This window comes from Nicotiana tabacum, chromosome 23, assembly GCF_000715075.1.
Source record: "Nicotiana tabacum cultivar K326 chromosome 23, ASM71507v2, whole genome shotgun sequence".
Classification (NCBI taxonomy): domain Eukaryota; kingdom Viridiplantae; phylum Streptophyta; class Magnoliopsida; order Solanales; family Solanaceae; genus Nicotiana; species Nicotiana tabacum.
In genome coordinates this window covers 124000500-124021918 of record NC_134102.1, presented here as the reverse complement: position 1 = coordinate 124021918, position 21419 = coordinate 124000500, and the positions used below count along the sequence as shown (strand labels likewise).

At 36.6% G+C, this 21419-nt stretch overlaps 2 protein-coding genes across 2 annotated transcripts; both read right to left on the bottom strand.

The window, feature by feature from the left end:
* Window positions 1-8866: 8866 nt before the first annotated feature.
* LOC142177365 (serine/threonine-protein phosphatase 7 long form homolog) lies at window positions 8867-9271 on the bottom strand. Its single transcript, XM_075245842.1, has one exon. The coding sequence runs from the start codon at window positions 9269-9271 to the stop codon at window positions 8867-8869; it is 405 nt and encodes a 134-aa protein (XP_075101943.1).
* Window positions 9272-12569: 3298 nt separating this feature from the next.
* LOC107765159 (pentatricopeptide repeat-containing protein At4g02820, mitochondrial) lies at window positions 12570-16646 on the bottom strand. The gene is made up of 4 exons (XM_016583771.2): window positions 16507-16646; window positions 15456-15842; window positions 13639-14902; window positions 12570-13531 (listed from the first exon to the last, which is right to left on the bottom strand). Exons 2-3 carry the CDS (start codon window positions 15834-15836, stop codon window positions 13646-13648), a joined length of 1638 nt encoding a protein of 545 aa, XP_016439257.1. The 5' UTR covers window positions 15837-15842; window positions 16507-16646; the 3' UTR covers window positions 12570-13531; window positions 13639-13645.
* Between the last annotated feature and the right edge of the window lie 4773 nt (window positions 16647-21419).

Sequence of the window (21419 nt, the reverse complement as noted above, 5' to 3'; positions counted from 1 at the left end):
TTCATATTTTGAAAATGTTTTGATTCCTTATGAATTGCGAAATATAAGCTTCCAAAGTTGGCTCCACGCACAAAATTTCTACAACAGAAATTTCCAGCACTCTTTGTCCGAAATCCATTCCGTTTACCTTCCGAAATCCACCCGAGACCCTCGGGACCTTAACCAATTATTCCAACATGTCCCAAAATACCATACGAACTTAGTCGAGACTTCAAACTACATCAAACAACATCAAAACGACGAATCGCACCTCAAATCAAAATCAATGAACTTTGAACTTTCAAATTCTATATCTTGTGTCGAAACACATCAAATCAATTCGGAATGACTTTAAATTTTGCACACAAGTCATAAATGACATAACTGAGCTATAAAAAATTTTAGAATCGGATTTTGACCCCGATATCAAAAAGTCAACCCCTCGGTGAAACTTCCCAAAAATTCAACTTTCGGCATTTCAAGCCTAATTCCACTACGGACTTCCAAATAAAATTCCGATCATGCTCCTAAGTCCAAAATCACCATACGGAGCTGTTGGAATCATCAAAATTCTATTCCGGGGTCGTTTGCACATAATTTGACATTCGGTCACTATTTAAACTTAAACTTTTAATTTTTTATCAAAATTCCATATCTCGGCCTAGGGACCTCGGAATTCGATTTCGGGCATACGCCTAAGTCCCAAATCACGATACAGACCTACCAAAACTGTCAAAACACTGATCCGAGTCTGTTTGCTCAAAATGTTGACCAAAGTCAACTTAGTTGAGTTTTAAAGCTTTAATTCACATTTTAATTCATTTTTCACCTGAAAACTTTTCGAAAAATTTTTACGGACTGCACACGCAAGTCGAGTAATGGTAAATAGTACTTAGATCACATAATTAATTATTAAATTTAAAGATGACATTTTGGGTCATCACAATTCCGTACCTTGATCAGTTTCCCAGTATGCCGGATGTGGATGTCCTCACAAGGGATCTTGACGACATTCAGACATCAATATGGGATGAATCTAGACCAACAGTGCTGTCAAAGAATATGTTTTTTGCTGATAAAGCGCGCTTAAGCAAGGCGGTGTGAATGTACGACATAAAAGAGTGTCGTGAGATCGTGGTTCATGAGACATTTCCGGAAGTATACAAGGTTATTTGTCGTAGATGGTTTCAAGGTTGTACATGGATGTTGTGTGCAAGAAAGTTGAAAACAAATATGTGGATTGTGGGAAAATACATTGGCACCCACACTTGTGATATTAAAGAGTGTATAACATATGTCCACATTCAGTGGGAATCATTTTAACTTGAATGTTGACTTGATTTCTCTTGTCTTGATTGCACACATTGAATCATCCATAAGGGTACAATATTAAAGAGTGTATAACATCTGTCCACAGATGTACCATTACCAAAAGAAAGGCATTTCTCGGGCGTAAACCTGTGTTTGAGATTGTTTATGGTAACTGGGATAAGTCTTTTGCCGCTCTACCCAGGTACATGGCTGCATTGCAATACTTTAACCCCGGACTATTGTCGAATGGAAGCTTGCGGAGTCTGGGAATACAAGAATTCATATTCATATATGTGTTCTGGGCATTTAAACCAACCATTGATGGTTTTGTGCATTGTCAGCTGGTAATATCCATAGACGACACTCATGTCTATGGAAAGTATGATATTAAGTTGTTGATCGTCGTTGCAGTAGATGCTAATGGAAGCATATTTCCCCTCGCATTTGCTATTTGTGCCAATGAAAGCCAAGAGACTTGGACATTGTTTTTGAACCACTTGAAGGAGCACATTGTCAGACAATGTTTAGGTATTTGTCTAATATCTAATCATCATGGTGGTATTTTAAGTTCTGTACAGAATTTGCGTGCATGGAAGGAACTATATGCCTACCACCGTTACTGTGTTAGGCACTTGAAGGCCAACTTCCAGAGGGCTCATCCGAATAAGAACTTACATGCTTTAATGTGGATGACTGCAACAAATCACCAAGAGTGTAAATTCAAGAGGCGAATGGAATTAATTAGGCAGGAAGACCCAGAAGCCTATCGTTGTTTGATGTGACATGAACTTGACAAGTGGAATTTTCACAAGGATGGTGGTAGAAGATGGAGAATTTTGACTACAAAAGTGTCAGAGTCTTTCAACGGATTATTAAAGTCTGCACGTGGATTGCCTATCACTGCCATGGTGTGGATGTCATTCAAGGAGATGCGGAGAGGTTTGTTGAAAGATCCAGAGGTGCATCGTTATTGATGGAAATGGGTTTTGAATTTATGTCACAACCAATGAAATGATTTGATAAATATAGGAAGCGAGCACAGTGGCATACATTTTTACAGTATTGCAGTGAGCGAAATATTTTTGAAGTTTTCACTGGTTTGCATCAAAACCGCGGTAATAATACCCACACCATCAATGAATCTAGAAGATTATGTTCGTGTGGGAAATGGTCGATCTATCACTTGCCATGCTCACATGCCATGAAGTGCTTTCAACATACAGGTTTTGCGGTGACGAGGTACGTTGATAAAGAATATAGTATTTCTGCATATGTAAACACCTATAGTGGCCACCTCCAACTAGTGGGTGCTGAGCATTATTGACCGTCGAAACCATTTAAAATGGTGTATAACAAGGATTATGTGTGTAAACGGCAAGTGCAAAAAACGAACGCAGATACGGAACCAAATGGATGTTGGTGATACCGTTTATGCGCGTAAATATGGCATATGTTCCCAAATAGGACACGATCACCGTAAATATCCTTCAGCTGGTTTGGGAAGCGGTGGTAATTCAGCTCCCGATGGCAGTTCATCCAATGTGCCCAATTATCAAGGATAAACTTAGTATTTTGTTGTAGTATTTTTGTTATACTAAATGTCTGTAAAGGTTCAGTTTGCAATATTTCTGAAATAAAATTATGTTTCCAATAGGGTTAAATATAATTGACATTTAGCATTTAATATTCAATAAAACAATTTAAAATATTCCCAAAAAATAAATAACAATTTTCATTCGCCATTATCGTCACTGTCTGGCACTATTTCATTGTCATCGTCTTCATCTTCTTTGCCAACATCTTGTACGCATCCGTTCGGACCGAGGGCATCGTAATCTAGGCTCCAGTTGACACACATTTCTCTTATTTCATCGAGATCATCAATAAGACCAATTCCTTGATTTCTACAATAATATGGGACTCCTACGTCCAATGTCTGTGGTAGAAACTTAGGTAGTCCCTCCCACTACAACTGTTGGAAAAACAGGATAATCAATGTCTCTATGCAATTTTTTATTTTCTAATAAATCCCATTACTGCTCCTCTGTTCCTTGCAGGTAGTTACGATCATCCAGTGCATAATGAACGGCTAGTTGCTTTTCCATATCTAAAATCTCCTTCATCAAATGTCAAATCAATTTTGGTTCATCTTTGTGTGTGTTTGTTTGGAAGGTTGCAGACAGTGCTTGTGGTACAACTAGCCCATGCCAGTGGCATAGTACTTTATAATCACACCTTTTTGAGTAAAGGGGATCCTATTGTAGTTTTTTATCTCAAATTCGCATACCTTCAGGCTTTGTAGAATGCGCTTAGCCCTCAATAATGTGCCTTGCAAATTTGAGATCAGTGTGTAAATTGATAAGCTCATTTTCCGAGGGACGTAAAACACCATACCACTTGTCATCAACTAAATCAGTATAGCAACCTAGCATGTTTTTTTTTTCAAAATAGGGATCGATTATATTATGGCGTGCTCCGTGTGGATCTGTTGAACTACCTTCACCTTTTTGCCTCTTCTTAAACCACTAATTAAATGTAAGTGGCATTTCGTAAACCACTTATTAAAGGGTTTTTGAATACTGGAATGTTGGTTCAACTTAAGAATAACTAAACTGTACGAACTTGTATGTTAAACGTAGCGCATCACCAATATGTGTTATGTGTATTGTCATGTCGACCTGAAAAAGCTGTCGACCTGAAAAGTTGCACCCACTTGTACCCTAAAGAATTATTAGCATGCGAAAACGTAGCGCATCACCAATATGCGTTATGTGTATTGTCATGTCGACCTGAAAAAGTTGCCGAACTGAAAAGTTGCACCCAATTGTACACTAAAGAATCATTAGCACGCAAAACGCAGTGCATCACCAATATGTGTTATGTGTATTATCATGTCGACATGAAAAAGTTGGCGACCAGAAAAGCTGCACCCACGTGTACCCTAAAAAATCATTAGCACGCGAAAGAATCATTAGCACACGATACGTAGCACATCACCAATATGCGTTATCTAACCTAAAATCACTCTTAGTTGCCTGTAAAAAAACCCGCACATTTTTGTTATTATTTGCGTTGTAACCAAACGAAAAAATAACTTTCCATTATTTTTTATTTTCGAGCATTACGGCATGTCTAGACACAATGGCGTACCAAGGTGTTACTGTGGAAAACGTGCGATTTTGAAACTATGATGGTCAAATTGCAATCTAGGGCGCAGACATTGGATGTGTAAACTAGTTGTAAGTTATTATTATTGAAAGTTATGTTTGTTAATAATTTTTACATAACATGTTAATTAATATTCTTTTGTTCTCATCCCCATTGGTAGGACAAAAATAAATATGGTTTTGAAGAATGGTATGATGAACCCATTAACCAGAAATATTACAAATCATGTTTGCTTTACATTTGGAATCTGACCGGTGAGTATGAACTTTAGATCTTGAAACTACAAGAACAACTTGTAGCAGTTAAGGAGAAACTGAAAGAGGCATAAGAAGAAAATAATCGGTTGGAAGAAAAATTTAAGTGGTTGAAGCATAGAATAATGGGCGATAGTGCTTAAACAAACATATGGATGTGTTAAGTGTAGTTTTTTGTTTTTATGTTGTATGTGTCATGTATTATCTTTAATGTTTAAGGAATTTAAATTTATGCTAAGTTGTCTTATTTTTTGTGTTCTAGTGTTAAACTAATAAATAACCCGAAAAATAAAAACACATGCACAAATTATGTAAAACACCAATAATTTTGCTATTACATATTTAATGTCATATATACAACTTAGAATACATATCAATGAGTCCCACAGCCTGTATGCTTTAAATCATTAGCTGGCTTGAGGCGCATCCTGATGGTAGTCTATAATCATGTGTCTTAGTCGCTTATTACACTCTAATTCACTGGACTTTACTTGTAGCGAGCTTTAATTGGTAGTGTTTTTGCACTTATTATGTGTTTTATACCTTGTAGGAGTGATTCCGAGTTATATAGATATTGTGGAGCTAATTCGGGCTATTTGGAGCTTTAAAGTCTGAGTAGAAGCCCAAGCAATTAAGTCGGGATCACGTTCGGGGGTCGAAAATCAAGTCTGGATGTCAAAAATTTAAAAAGTCATTTCTGGCCACAATTTGCACTACCGCCCCACGGCATGCCCCAAGGGGCGCTAGTGCAAAAAGTGGCCAGAAATCATATGTTGGAACGTTCTGGAATTTCCTACATGCGCACCGCAAGGGGCGGCACGGCGTGCGGCGCGGTAGCCCAAAAATGTTAGAGTGACTTCCCAATTCCGCTAAAAAGGGTAATTTCATCCGGAGATTATTGGGGGATGGCTTAAATACACGGGAAAGCATCATTTTTGACACTTTTGATAGATTTTTGACCTAAGGAGGCCAAGGTGGCTAAGGAGGAGTTGGAAGAACACAAGCACAAGGATTTCATAATTCCTTCCTCACTCAAGATCCGGGTTTGGATTGAATCTATATTTTCCTATACTTTAATTACATTTGTGAAGAACTTCTCCATGTCTATGGAGTAGATCCTTTTGGGTTTTGATGGATTTGGTGTATTGATGATTGTTTGTGGATTATAACTCTATTTTTTATGTAGTTGAATCATTTTTGGAAGATTTAATTGTTGCATCTATATTCAATTGTTCTTGTAATCGAAAGAGGCATAACTTGTGATATCTTTGCATTATATTGTTGGTTGAGTTCATAGATTCTTCCAAGTAATCGAAAGAGGCTAATTGAATCATTGATTAAACCTAGTTAGGAGAAAAATCGAAGGAGATTTTCCTAAAGACCGATCCACTACGAATTCTTGCATATCTTCACAGTGCTTAAATTGGTTCATATTGAGAGGTTGAGACTTAATCGAAAGAGGAGTTTCTACTAAATAATTGTACTGATAATTAAGTGAATTCGAGAGACTCACTTGAACATTATAAGTGAATTATCTAGAGTTAAATCCCAGACAATTATCTTGCACCTATCCTATCAAAACCCCATTTTCTCCCATTGATATCTTCATTTGCTTAGTCCTTGCTTCGATTGTCATTAGTCAATTATCTCTAGATTCTTAATTAATTTTAGTATTAACCACATAAATTTCAAATGTTGATCCTCCTGGATAGCACTCTAGCTACAAACTACGTTAATATTGTTTAACTCCAATCCATGTGGACACGATATTATACTATACTATCTTTGACTAGCGAGCACAATTTAAGTGTGTGTTTTGCGCTCGTCACATCCCATCCCACCTGGCTACGCTATCAGGATCATCCTCATCACGTCGCCTCTTTATCGGAGGATGCGTTACAGCATGATCGTCAGTAAAGCTGGCAGGCTCGATAGAAGCGGACGTTGGGCCATCAGTAACTTACAAAATAATAAGATATTTTAGTATATGAAATATAGAATAATAACGTACATGTTAGCAAAAAACATTTAATGGTCATACCATGCTCTCAGCGGGCTCCTGAATAAGATCATCCATCTCCGGCAAGCGAGTATCACATAATGTGGCCTCCGTGATGGATGATGATGAATCTTTAAAAAAATATAAACACTTTAGATATTACTGACTAATATATAAGGTAAAAACAATTGAAGTAATAGTAATACAAACAAACCTGCGCCTGAGTAGCGACACAATGCTCTATAGGAACATTGAGGTACACTGGAGTAGATGAAGGTTGTGACATCTCGCCTCGATGTGATGTATCCCTATCTATGCCTGAAAGATCCTCAGCATCCTTCGGTGATGAGCCATAACTCGATCATCACCCACTATGCACCTCTCGTATCGAACGATCATCAGCAACCTCTGATGGCTTTAGACGATCAGGAAAATACTGATCCCACTACTGCTACGTAATGGTCATGCCCGCGGTCAACACTGGAGCTGACGGGGTTAACTGTGAAGTCCCTGGTGACAACTGAAGGCTGAATGACGGCATATAATGAGTAGCATCGTGTGGCTCAGGGTAGTCACCCGACTGATCATCTCCAATATCCTCCATGGGTACCTCAATGCCCCCTTGCTGGGGACCCCATCCTCACTGACCACCACGACCACGTGGGCCACCCTTTCCTCTTTGGCCACGCCTACCACGTCTACCACGTTGAAGGGCCATTGGTGGCCCATGATGGTACTCCTCGGGCGGCACATAAGAAGCCTTGTATCCTAAGCGCCCATCCTCTCCGGCATATCTCAATGTGTCAGCAGCAAGATCAGTAACCCGATGGTCAAACCCGTGCATAACTACCACTCCATCGCTTGTATGTTGTAGCATCTCTAGTCCCAACTGGTAGAACTGGTGTAAGCCAATAGCCTGTATAACATACAAAATATTAACTACGAAAGAATGGATAATGTAATATTATAAGTAAGTATAACAAATAGCATACCAGTGCCTCATGCCTCCCGGCATATGGAATGTACCGACCACTAGCGCAATGAACGGGATTCCCGATGAGAAGTTGGGTAACTCTGCGATACCAACCCATGTACTCATGCTCGCCCTCCAAACGGTCAGGTGGAGGGTGTGGCGGAATCAGGACATACCTCTGGTCCCAATCCTCTATCTGGGCCTCTAGCCATGCCAAGTATGTCTGGTCAACCCTAGGTGATCATCCCGCTGGTAATGTGTAGAAAATTCCAAGTGGACGGAATAGGTACAAGCTGGGGTCGATCAATTTGGCGAAGGACTCGCTCGGTGGCACGATACTCGACTATATCAAGACATATAAGTGGGACGGAAGAGCTCCACATAGCTCGACTGCGGGAGCAATAATCTGGTAATCCAGCTATGAGCACGTTATTGCATGGCCTCCATATGAACTATTTATTAAACACAAGAATCGTGAGTAAACGCAACACATATCAAGTCAGGCCAAGTAAACTTAAGTATATATGTACCTGAGCGCCTTCAAGTAAATCCAACAAATCCATGTAATAAGGGAGATGATGTCGAGCCTCGACCTCGCCGGTGTGGCCTCGCCTATCTACCCACCTCCTAGCTAGTGGGAGAAACGGTGGAGGTGGTGCATCCGGAGCTATCGGTGGTAGAGGTAGCTGGAACTGCAGGAACCGCTCCCAGGACCAAACCTAATATAGATTGTGGACGTAAAATTTAAGGTATTTTTTACTATGTATGTTATAATCATGAAAAGAATTGACTATGTTTTCACGTGCAGCAGCGGTATAAAATCGGCAACGTCTCTATGGGTGCCCATGCACGCCCGGCACATCTTTCTATACATGTAAGCTAGAACAACTCCACCCCAGCTGTAACCAGCTAAATCATCTAGCCGCTCCAGATGATGTAGAAATCGCAAGCTGTCTAGGTATCCCGAAGTCTTCAGGAACAGTATACCACCAAACATCATCAGTAGCAACAGTCTCGGCTGCCGGCCGATATCCTCTGGCGGTGAATTATCAGTAATCTCAGCGTGCAGCGCCACCAGATTCTGCCTAACGGGCGTCAACTGCAATTGACTGGACCCATCAACGCAGTCGACTCTGCAGGCTGGAAACCGGTGAGCCTCTGCAACATATGAAGGTAGTCCTCTCATGTATAGTCCCTAAGAGCATGTGGGTAAGCTACAGGTATACCATTAACTGGCAACTCGAAAAGAACCTCCACGTCCTCTAGCGTGATGGTAGCCTCGCCGATGGGTAGATGAAACGTGTGCATCTCCGGTCGCCACCGCTCTATCATATCCGTGATCAGCGCCCAATCGAAATGAAACCGGCCGATCTCTATGATCCTGTAAAAACCCATCCGCTGAAGGCGTCTAACTATACGGGGATGCAGTGGGTGGTCCCTAATGAACTCCCACAGATCGTCTATATGTATGGGGTGGAAGGTCTGGGACAGACACTGCCCATCCCAGATGTGTGAAGACCTATGGTTGCCTTGGAGCACCAGTAGCTCTCCAGATGCATGTCTGGGATGCATAGGGGGAAGCTCCATGACGATGTCTGTAAAATAAACAATATTAATTAAAGTCTTTTTCTGTTTAATCGTTTAACATCTTTAAATATATTGTAATATTTTTTGTATTAATATTTAATCGATAAATTTTCTATATTGTTACTTAGGTTGATACATTTTCTATATTATTATTTTATATGTTAGTTTCTTACATTTCTTTACTAGAATTTGGCAAGGTTTTGTTTGAACTATCATGTTTTTTCAGCTATTTTTGGGTTATAAATGAATTAAATAATTAATTTTCATAAATAATCATCATATATTTAATAACTATTCATATAAAAATACTTAGGTTAAAACAATTTCTATATTATTGTTTTATAAGTTATTTACTTATATATTTTGATTAAAATTCGGGAGAGTTTTGTTTGAACTATCATCTTTTTTTCATATATTTTTAGGGTTAACAGAGAATTAAATATTTAATTTTCATAACTAGTAAGATATTTTAATAATTATTCATATACCAAATACTTAGGTTGATAAATTTTCAATATTAATATTTTATATGTTAGTTTTCTACATTTTTTTTACTAAAATTCTGCGGGGTTTTATTTGAACTATCATCTTTTTCAGATTTTTTGGGTTATAACAGTATTAAATATTAAATTTTCATAAGTAATCAAGATATATTCAATAATTATTCATATAAAAAATAATACAAACTTAATATTAAATAATATTGAGTCTATTTCAGTCATAACGATTTATGTATTAACTGTCATATTTTGCCCAAACTTTCTGGCAGCGTCTTTTTTGTTACGTCAACAGATTATTTTATGATTCATATCTAATATTTGATAATTATCTACTAATACATTAAATCCATAATTGAGTACTCTAACCGAGTTTATTAAGGAGAGCACGTAGTTTTTATTCTAGACTACGAAACCTTAAAGAACACTAAAGTCACACTATTCTAAATGGCCATAAACAAAGTCAACTACCATAAGATAAAATTTATTATCAGTTTTACTACGCTAAAGGGCGCTACATAATAATTAAAGGCACAACATAACACTAAAGGGCACTAAACAATAATAAAGTCACATATTAATATGCGTACAACACTAAAATCACATATAACACTAATTATTCAATAAAATAACAATATATATTTTTAATACTTTTCTAGCACATACATAAACTAATTCAGACAAAAAGCAAAAAAATAATTATATCATAAAACGATCACAAAAAGCATACAACACAGTAAAAACAACTAATAATCACTTTATATACATGAGTTTTACCAAAAAGTAAGTCGAAATACCTCGATTTACAGCTTTTTGAATTGTGAAAAATTGATGATTTGGGAGCCGAAACTAGCAATAGACGAGATTCACTATACGACAACGCCTTGGATCCGGTGTTAGCTCGCTAAAATACGAAGGGGACACGATTTTTGGGGGACGGGTGGGCTCCAATGGAGTTTTTGCATAAAAATGGGGGAAGAGGGGAGGGGGACCGTTTTTGTTCCTTATTTTTTATTTTATATAGGTATAGCGCATATATGGGATGCTCGCTATACCTACCTGTCTTTTCAACTTCAGATATAACGCATCCCGTATATGCGCTACACTTATATTTTGACCGTCATTTTAAAATTTAAATATAGTGCATGGGTTGCATGCACTATGCCTTAACGGACAAACGTGCAAATGTACTCACTACACAGAATATTTGCGTAAAAATTGCATGGGGCGCCCTATTTGGTCGCCCATTTTTAACTTATACCCGTTTTATTTTTCTGTTTGTATTCGTACCCATTTGTTTGCTAAAAGCATTTTAAAAAGATAATTTTGTCCTTCTTTAATAAAAGACTATTGACAAACTGCAGGACAAAAATTTAAGCATATTTAGACTGAAGTTTTAGCAAATAAACTAAAAAAATTCAGCTTGTTTAGACTGAAGTTTTGGATAAAACTCAGGACAAAACTGTAGACTGCGTTACAAAACTTCAGCATGTTTTTGTGAAATTTTAGCAAATGAACTAAATAACTTCAGCATGCATTAGCAAAGATTCTTTAGAAAATTACATACTGCAAGACAAAAACTTATGCATGTTTAGTGTGAAATTTTATCAAATGAACTAAAAAACTTCAGCATGTTTAGTCTGAAGTTTTAGCAAATGAACTAAATAACTTCAGCATGTTTTGTCTGAAATTTTAGCAAATGAACTAAATAACTTCAGTATGCATTAGCAAAAACTCATTAGAAAATTACATACTACAAGACAAAAACTTAAGCATGTTTAGTCTGAAATTTTAGCAAATGAACTAAAAAACTTAAGCATGTTTAGTCTGAAGTTTTAGCAAATGAACTAAATAACTTAAGCATGTTTAGTCTGAAGTTTTAGCAAATGAACTAAATAACTTCAGCATGTTTTAGTTTGAAGTTTTAGCAAATGAACTAAATAACTTCAGCATGTTTAGACTGAAGTTTCGGATAAAATTCATGACAAAACTGTAGACTGCAGGATAAATAACTTCAACATGCATTAGCATGAAGTTTTAGCTTCAAGGTGAAACAACTTCATGCAAGTGTGATTCTGAAGATGAATCTGGACAAGTTTCTGATTTTTTTATAAAGTTGCTGAGAGGAGAGGAGGAGATCGTTTTATATCTTTTGTCAGGGGTGTAATTGTCATATTATTACGGATTTTTTGTGAGATGGCTACCAAATCAATAATTTTAAAAAATAGGGTTCAGGTTAAAAGGTGGTACAAATATAGAGTATCACTGCAAATCCCCCAATATTTGCTCCCAATTGGGAAACAAGGGCCCAAAAGAGTTTAAAAGAGTTGTAATTCTAAAAAAGGTTTAACTTCAAATCTTCAACACACATACGATATAAAAAAAATTACATTATCAAATCACCTAAAAAGTAACTACGGATAAGCCATCCATAATAAGTGTATATAAGTTTAATCCAATTTAAAACTACCGTGCTTTTCAGTTCCAGTATCACCTCTGTTTTATTATTATTTTATTTTGTTTTGCCCTTTATGTTTCAACAAAATACTAAGAGGGTCTTCTAAATGGAAAACCAATATTGTTTAGAGTTTAGACATTAGCCAGATGGACAGTTGAACTTGCTGTTTCAAGTTTCTTGAAATTCTAAACGCGTACATATAATCAACTATTAATAAATTTCATACTTCTGATGGTGCTATTGGCATGCTAAAATATGCAAGATCGTAATAGTCCGATAGAAGCAGTCTCCGAGAGAGAGCTAAGATAAGATTCTGAATTCAAATTCTCAAAAATAGGGCCTATATCGAGTCATAAAAGTATACGCCTGTTATCATATTATGATTCAAAACAGAAGATGCATCCAGTATCTAAATGCTTAATCCAGAAATAAAGCTGTCAACAACACCATGTTTGAAGAAAATAGATTAGGAAAGAGGAAATCAATGACTCTTGTGAGAGTTCTATCATCAGAAGTGAGTGAACTGAGAGTATCTCTGGTGCACCTTTTTCAAAACTATGGAGTGACAGATGAGATTTCCATTCTAAAGTTATACTCGAGTTCAAGGAAGAAACAAGGCTTGTCCAACAAACAAATATGGATGCATTTTATGATTAAGTAAGAGAAATAGTTAGAGGTTTGAGGGAGAAGTAGAAAAGAATGATATGCAAGGGGGATGGAGTCCCAAAACCCCATGACGGGGAGTTGTTCCACTTATATGAGAAAATCTGAATGATACGGGGTTTAGAGACCATCCGGATTTTCTCACATAAGTGTAACAACTCTGCTTCTTGCGGGGTTCTAGGACTCCATCCACCTAGCAAATCATTCTTTTATACTTCTCTCTCAAAAGTCTTAACTTTTTCTGTTACTTGATCATAAAATGCACCCATATTCTCTTTTAGATCAAGCCTTATTTCTCTCCTTAAACTTAAGGATAACTCTAAAAATGGAAATCTCTTCTGGAAATGGCACACCCTTTTATTTTCATTTCTTTTAAACCCTCTTTGGAGAAGCTGGCACCCCTAAGTTTTCTTTTCATCCCGGGATGGTGTTTCGCTGTAATGCAACCTTTTACCCTTCTTCTTCTCGTCATTGTCTTTTTCTCTGTACGTGACTGTTTCTTGAGTATCCTGGTTTTGTCTTTTTAGGCTTTCTTTCAGGCCATCTGTTTCAAGCGCTGCTTTTCGGAAGGTTGTGCTTCTCTTGGCTTAAACAGGAATATCTGTGCTTCTTCGTCCATAGAGAAATCTGAGATTCCTTAGCCTGAATAATCCGCCATTGTTTTGACCGAAGAAGAAATTAAAGCCTATATTTTAAAGAGAGAAAATGGTAGAAATTGAAGTACATCTGAAAAATGGAAAAAGTCCAACCTTGTTCTTAAGCAATAGAACTTGGAACCTCAGTCACAGTTAGCTTGCTAGTTAGTGTAATTAGCTTTTGAGTCTCCTCATCCATCTTCACATTATCCTTTTTCATCCTCTCGGCAACTATCATTGGCATCTTACCCGCTTTTGCATAAGTTCTGAGAAGTGCATTATATATCTCTGTACTCCCATATTTAGCATGCCGAAGGGTAACTAGCAACTGCTCTGCCACCTGAACATTGCCCTGCTCTTCAACTACATGAAACATCTCTTGAACCATCTTTGCATCAGGATCCCATTTTGAAACACTAGTAACAGCTTTTTTGAAAAATTCTAGAACTTTACCCATTTCCTTTTGCTTCAAATAACCCCATGTAAGAAGCTCCCAAGTGGTGTAGCTAGAAGATACGCCTTTCTGCACCGTTCTGTTGTGAAAATCGACAGCCTTTTCCATCTCATTTTTGTTAATGTAAGCAGCAAGAAGTAAATTCGAAATCCTAGAATCCCTCGTCACAGAGACAGATTCCCATTCAGTATACAGATTCATTGCTTCTCCGAACTCATCCAGTTTCAATAGAGAAGATATCATACAAGTATATTCTGCATCATTCAATTTACGGAAGGTTGACTTCATCTTCTTCCACATTCGCACAACTTCATCCTTGCTCTCTAGATTTGTATGCAAACTAAGCAGAGAACCATATGCAGCTCGAACCTTTCTGGAAATCCTTTTCTCCATTTCTCTCAAAGTTGACTTTGCTTTATCCTGAAGTGAGCTTTTAATATAGATGTTTGTTAACGTGCTAAATGTTATCCAGTCAGGATCCAATTTTGCCTTCTTTAGCTCAAGGAATGTTTTCTCTGCAGCTTCAACATCATTCTGGGATGCACAAACTGCCAACTCCAGGTTGTATGTGACAATATCAGGGGAGGTATTTTTCTTCAATTCCTGAATCAGGCAGGGAACCTTCTCTAGTTGCCCTTGGGATATGTATAAGGAAAGCATATGATTATAAGGAAGAGGGCATTTCAAGAAACCACATTCGGACATTTTTTCCATCAAAGCCTCAGCTTTAGAAGTATTCTTGTGCTGGACATAGTTGTGGAGAAGGGCGGTACAAGTGGTCTGGGACTTCAGTTTATCAGGTAGGTCTTCAAAGAACTTCTCTGCACTATTCATACCACGAACTTTTGCAATCAAGTCCAAATGAACTGCATAGTCACCAGATAATAGTTGGATATCATCCTGTACCCTCATCCATTCACAAACCTGTAAACATAACCCCATCAGCTTGTATTAATTTTAACAAAATGAGAACAGTTGAAGAAATAAATTGCATGCTTGTAATAAGCTTTTACAGCATGTTTGCCATTCTTAACATCAGTAGCACAGTTTTTATTAGCAATAAGCTAAGACATTCCAGCAAGCTTGAAGACTCCAGCAATTCTCTTTATAAGTGAAGACTCGGTAGCAATTGCGAATACTGTAACAGAAATTCACTTCTCAGTCGTAAGACACCATTTCTTGAACTGGTAACCATCTTTTCGATATCCAATGAGGTAACATGTACAGTGAATTGGAATTTGTGTTCAGCAATTTAACCACATAGAATATTTCACCCGAGTATTCAACAAAAGAATTGGATAGTTAATAGTTCTTACCCTAACCCATCTATCCTTAGGCCATTTCCATGGGAAAATATATAAGCTAGAAAATTGTCAGCAAAAAGTATTCCAGTGCTGAAATACACCACCACTATAAGCCAAAGAAAATAAATGATTCAAAAGTAAATCGTGAAAAAGTTAATGTGGAGGATGAGAACCTCAAGAGCATGTTTATATCGTTTGTGTCTTCGCAACTCCCGAACAATGCGATTGAGCTCATACTTGCGGACGGGGTGCCCTTCTTCCTTCCACTTGCGTATAGCAATGACAGCACTACGCTTTGCATAGATCAAGCTCAAAAGCCTCTTCCCTAGCGTGTCTCTGCCACCAGTACTTTTGGTAGTACTAGAACCACCTTTTAAGCTTGTGGAAATACTAGTGTCACCTTCTAAACTTGTGCTAGAGCTTGTGCCACCTCCTAAACTTGTGGACTTCACTGCCGTCGCAGCTTCAGTCGACAAAGGGCGAACAGCAACAAAAGATCTCCGAACCAAACGGAGCAACATTTTTATTCTTAGCGCAGACAAACTTCTACTCATCAGGGTCTGCGTTGAAAAGAAGATTAAACATGAGATAACCATGTAAAGAAAAAATACCAAGGCACATCTATAACACACCATTTTAAGATATTTGAGACAAACAATCTTTGTAACTACAAATTATACATAAGATGTACTTCACCACATTTTATTATGAGGGTTGTGTCCAACCCAGCTTGGGCGCACCTCAACTATTCCATCACACCACATTGTCTAAATAAAAACCCGAATAATAGTAAATGTACTCTCTAACCTGATATTGACATCTTTAAATTTAGATTTTGAATACTAAATCCATGACCAATGATTCACCAGCTCTAACTACTGATTCTTAATATAGCTACACATAGCGCAATGATTCACCAGCAAAAGCACAAAAAGCAGACTGCTGATATTTGTTTAGTTCTAAGCAGACTGCACAAAAAGCACCCACAAAGGGCCTTTCAAAAAACTACAAATATCCACCTATTTTTTCTGGATTATTGCCAATTTGCAGTTGTAAGCATAAGCACCTGATATTTAATTTTTAGGGACAATAAACTTTCAGTTTTGGCAAACCCACCAAAAATACAAGCTGTAAGTTCAAACTGACTGAAAAAACTTAGGCTTATGATTTATGAAGGAGTTGAGAAATGAAGAAATAAAATGATAAAATCAGCAGAATTCAAACCTAGTGAGTGTGTGATTTCGCAGGTTAATTTGCTCGCCGGCGAGAGCTTGTATTCTCAAATTTGTATCCCGAATATAGGCGAAATAGGGTTTAGGGTTTAACAGTTTAACCTTCTGGGTGTTTAGTTCGATTTGTTCCACTTGGCCCGTTAACAGCTTGTTTGAATTGTTGTTACTAGGGTGTACAACAAACCATATCAATCCAATAATTCGAGTTAAATCAGAAAAATAAACTTTATTATGATTTGGTTTGGTATTGAAAAAAAATTGATGATATTTGGTTTTGTTTGGTTTTAACTAAAAAAATAAAATTAAAATCAAATCAACCCGATATTATATGTATAAAAGTTTTAAATATATTTAATACATGAAAATATTTATTGTAGTGTAGTTTATAAATATTTCTTAAGCTTTTTCATTATTTTATCTTTTAACATATTATTTCAAGTTTGGACTTATAATTTTTGGATATTCCAATAACTTTTATAGTCCATAAATGTTAGTAACTCAAATAAATCCTAAACCAAAATCAAATCAATACTAATGATAATAAAAGACATTCAATTCATTTGTACTATGAATGAAAATAGTGTTGGATATTTATTTTTTTATTTTTCCATAGTTTAGATAAAATAACTTTTTTTTTTTTAGTGTTTAGTCATATAAATAATAGTACTTAGTAGTCGTACTTATTTTAGCAACTTATTAGTAACTTTAAATTATGTTTGTTTTCATTATGGATAATTAGTAATATTTATTTTATGCGATTTTCTCATCTTTATTGTTGAATATTTTAGTACAATGCCATGAATCATCTCATAGTTATGTTATTTTATTAAAAAAATACCTTGTATAGTTCTGTCTTACTAGGATTACAGAAATATTTGGAGCACAAATTCTATATTTTGTGTTATGAAGATTTTACGATAAAAAGCCCGAAACAACCCGAAAATTCAAAAAATCCGAGAAAAACGAGATTTTAAAACCCGACTTTTATTGGTTTGATTTGTCCTTTAGATTTAATAACTCGGTATAATTAGTTTGATTTTATAATTAGAAAATCTGAACCAACCCGACCTATGTACACCCCTAGTTGTTACATATTGTATTGTATGGTATTGTTACTTTAGATATAATGTTTGTTTTGGTTGTTACTTAAATTTTACTGTATCGTATTGTTATGACGAAAATTGACACTTTATGAAACGACCGATTTGGTGTGGCCTCGCCGTTTTCTTATTTTTTTTTTTTTCTCGTATCTTGCCATTTCTTATTATTAAATAATCTCATTTTATCTTTTACCCTACCTTTTTATATAATAATTCTACCTCATATCTTACTTTTTCTTTATAATATTGTAAGTTTATTCTTTATATTATTGGTGCATGACATCATAAAATGATGACAAATAATGTATTCTATCCAAACATTATATACATCAAAATGATACAGTATAATACAATACAATACAATACTATATGATATATTATGAAACGATACATAACAACTATCCAAAATAAGCTGTAAATAACAAATTTAATTGGTAATACTATTCTCTTTATTTAGTCGGTAATACATTGATAATTATTCGTATACCTTCCGGTAAATTTTACTAATAATTAAAAGCACTAGTTTTAGGATACGCTCCTCGCGCGTGTATCCAAATTAATGATTATAATTTTTTTTAAAATTTCTATAAATATTACTACTAAAAATGTATATTTGATGTGTAATTATTGAGTGTTATTTCAAAAGTATTTTAGAGTTTAATGTTCTGTTTAAGATTATAATGATGATAGGTATTTAAAATGTATATAGTATATATTGTGCATTTACCAATTTGACTTTTCATACTATATATGCTATAGCTGATTTTGCTCTGTTTGAATAAAGTATACTGGGAAAATGAATCATCTTTTATTCCTAATTGCCGTTGATAATAATGCCAAATTATATATTTTACATTTCAAAATCCTAAATATTAAGAAATTTACCATGAAAAGGTATTATAGTTTCATAGTTCAATTAAAGAAAGAATTCATACAAGGTAATTTTTTTTGTGAATTTTAAAGTCCTAATTATTAGAATGTCACGACCCCACCAAAATACAACTAGCCGTGATGACACCTAACCCAACCCTTAGGTAAGCCAGTTAACAGAAATCTAATTGCCAGTTAACAGAAATCCAATTCAAATGAGATTTATTAAGAGGAGAAAAGATAATATAACTCCTTTTATACAAGTATTTCCCAAGGACTGGTTGTATAAACCATGAGCGTCTAAGATTTATATTTCTTTACAACTGAATTGAAATAATTACAATATCTGTTTGAAATGTAACTTAAAAGAATTTGAATCTAATGCTACCAAGGACTAGGGATAGCCATAACTGGAACGCAGATACATCTTTCGATCTGTCTCTCACCGTACGCAGCAACATCAACAACTAATATCTATACGCAGGGTGCAGAAGTGTAGTATGAGTACAACCGATCACATGTACTCAATAAGTAACAAACCTAACATTAGGTTGAAAGTAGTGACGAGTTGGGACAAGGATCATAGTCCAACTATAATAACCAGCCACAGTTCATAAAAATATAATAAAATTTGTACGAGAAAATAACTCAGAGGTAAGATGCTCTACTCGTGCACACTTACAAAAAATAGGCATGCTTTTCAAGTATATCAGTAAATCCTAAATCTTTCACCGAAAATACAAAAAATAAATGAGTAAGTTTGAAAGCTGTGATTTTCCCAAAAACTATTTCAACAATAAATAAGAAGTTTCATTTTCAGGTAGCATGAGGAAAATACATTTCTATGCCTACATGCCAATATACAAGTGAAATCATGAATGTCACCAAAACCGGGTAGCGTGAGGAAATGCATCCTTATGCATGTATCTCAAGTATGTCTGTCAAAACAATGCATCTTAGTGATGAACTCAAATACTCACCCTCTTAGAGTACTCAATCTCATTGTCTCGTATTTTCACTCACCATGCGTAACACTCAACACACTCAGTCTCTCAGTACTGTACAGGGCAGATCCAGCCCAAACATAATAAATTCAGGGTAGATCCAGCCCAAACATAATAATATCCGGGGCACATCCAGTCCAATGCAAATAAATCAGAGCAGATCCAGCCCAAATGTAAATAATTGCTAGCAACTGCGCATGTTGTAGATGTGCAGACTCCAGAGGAGCCGATCCAGCCCAAGCGCTATAATAAGCTAAATCCTTACATGAATCAATAAAGCCTAATTCGACGTGCATCTTGATACCATAAATATCTCTCACAACATGCCCTCAACCTCACTCAGTCATCAATCTCTCTAGTCTCTCGGGCTCACGACACTTATGCTAAGCAGCCCTAATCAATTATACGAGATGTGACAATATACGATAACAGAGACTAGAACCAGCATATAGCCTAAATATGATTTCTAGCATAAATTATAACTCGAGTGCGATAACACATAGAGTACAGTAAAAATGTTCAGATAAGATAGCTATGCAGTTCCATGGAATCGACTAAATTACAATTCACACGGTGCACGCACACATGCTCGTCACCTAGCATGTGCGTCACCTCAACATCACTCACATAATACGTAATTCAGGATTTCATACTCTTAGCACCAAGTTTAGAAGTGTTACTTACCTCGAGCAAGCCAAATCCAATACCGAGTAAGCCAAACAATGCTCCAAAAATGCCATCTCGCGCATACCAACCTACGAACAGCTCGAAACTAGCCAAAAGCAACTCAAGAACATCAAATAATGCCCAAGGAACAACTCAAAATGATAAATGGTGAATCTCTAATCAAAGGCCCAAAATCGACCAAAAGTCAAACTCAGTCCCACGCCTCGAAACCCACCGAAACTTATAAAATCCGACAACCCATTGAGTTAAGTCCCACGCCTCGAAACCCGCCGAAACTTATAAAATCCGATAACCCATTGAGTTACGAGTCCAACCATACTAGTTTCACTCAAATCCGACTATGAATCGACGTTCAAACCTAAAAAATTCACTCTATGAAACTTTAGGCAACCCCCCCCCCTCCCCCAATTTCTCTTTTGAAATCATCAACCAAATACCAAAAATGAAGATAGATTCATAAAATAAAATCAAAACCAGGTAGAGAATACTTACCCCAATCCACATGGTGAAATTCCTCTCTAAGGTCGCCCAAACCGAGCTCCAAAATCCCAAAAATGTGAAAAGAAAATGACCAGCTCTCGAAATATAGTCTGCCCAGCTTCATCGCATCTGCGATCAAAATCGTCGCATCTGAGACATCCGCTTCTGCGGTAAATATTTCGCTTTTACGAAATCCCTAAACCAACAGCCATCGCTTTTGCGATCTGTTACCCACTTCGGCGATCGCGCTTCTACACATACTGAACCGCATTTACGGTCGCGCAGATGCGCCTATGCACCCACACCTACGACCCTCATGCCAACCTCCCATTTTCGTTTCTGCGAAGAAAATCCCCGCATTTGCGAAGTCGCTTCTACAACCAGTTGTCCACAGATACGGCCACACCATAACCAGCAGCCTTAGCCAAATGCAACATCCGACGAAATGGTCTGAACCTCATCTGAAACTCACCTGAGTCCCTCGGGACCCCGTCCAAATATACTAACTAGTCTCATAACATAACACGGACCTAGATGATGCCTCAAATCACACATAACAACATCGAAACGATAAATCATACATCAATTCAAAATGAAAGAACTTTTAACTTTTAACTTCCAAAACTCGCGGCGAATCATATTAAATCAAACCGGAATGAACTTGAATTTTACACACAAGTCCCAAATAACATAACGAAGCTATTCTAATTACCCTAACCAAAATCCGAGTCTGATATCATCAAAGTCAACTTGGGGGGGGGGAA

What these genes read in the sequence shown, in the direction of transcription:
- LOC142177365 (XM_075245842.1), bottom strand. Translation starts at nt 9,271, where the DNA reads ATGGAGCTTCCCCCTATGCATCCCAGACATGCATCTGGAGAGCTACTG.
- LOC107765159 (XM_016583771.2), bottom strand. Translation starts at nt 15,836, where the DNA reads ATGAGTAGAAGTTTGTCTGCGCTAAGAATAAAAATGTTGCTCCGTTTG. An exon ending in GATATAAACATGCTCTTGAG is followed by an intron (nt 14,903 to 15,455) that starts GTTCTCATCCTC and finishes TTATGTTTACAG; the next exon opens with GTTTGTGAATGGATGAGGGT.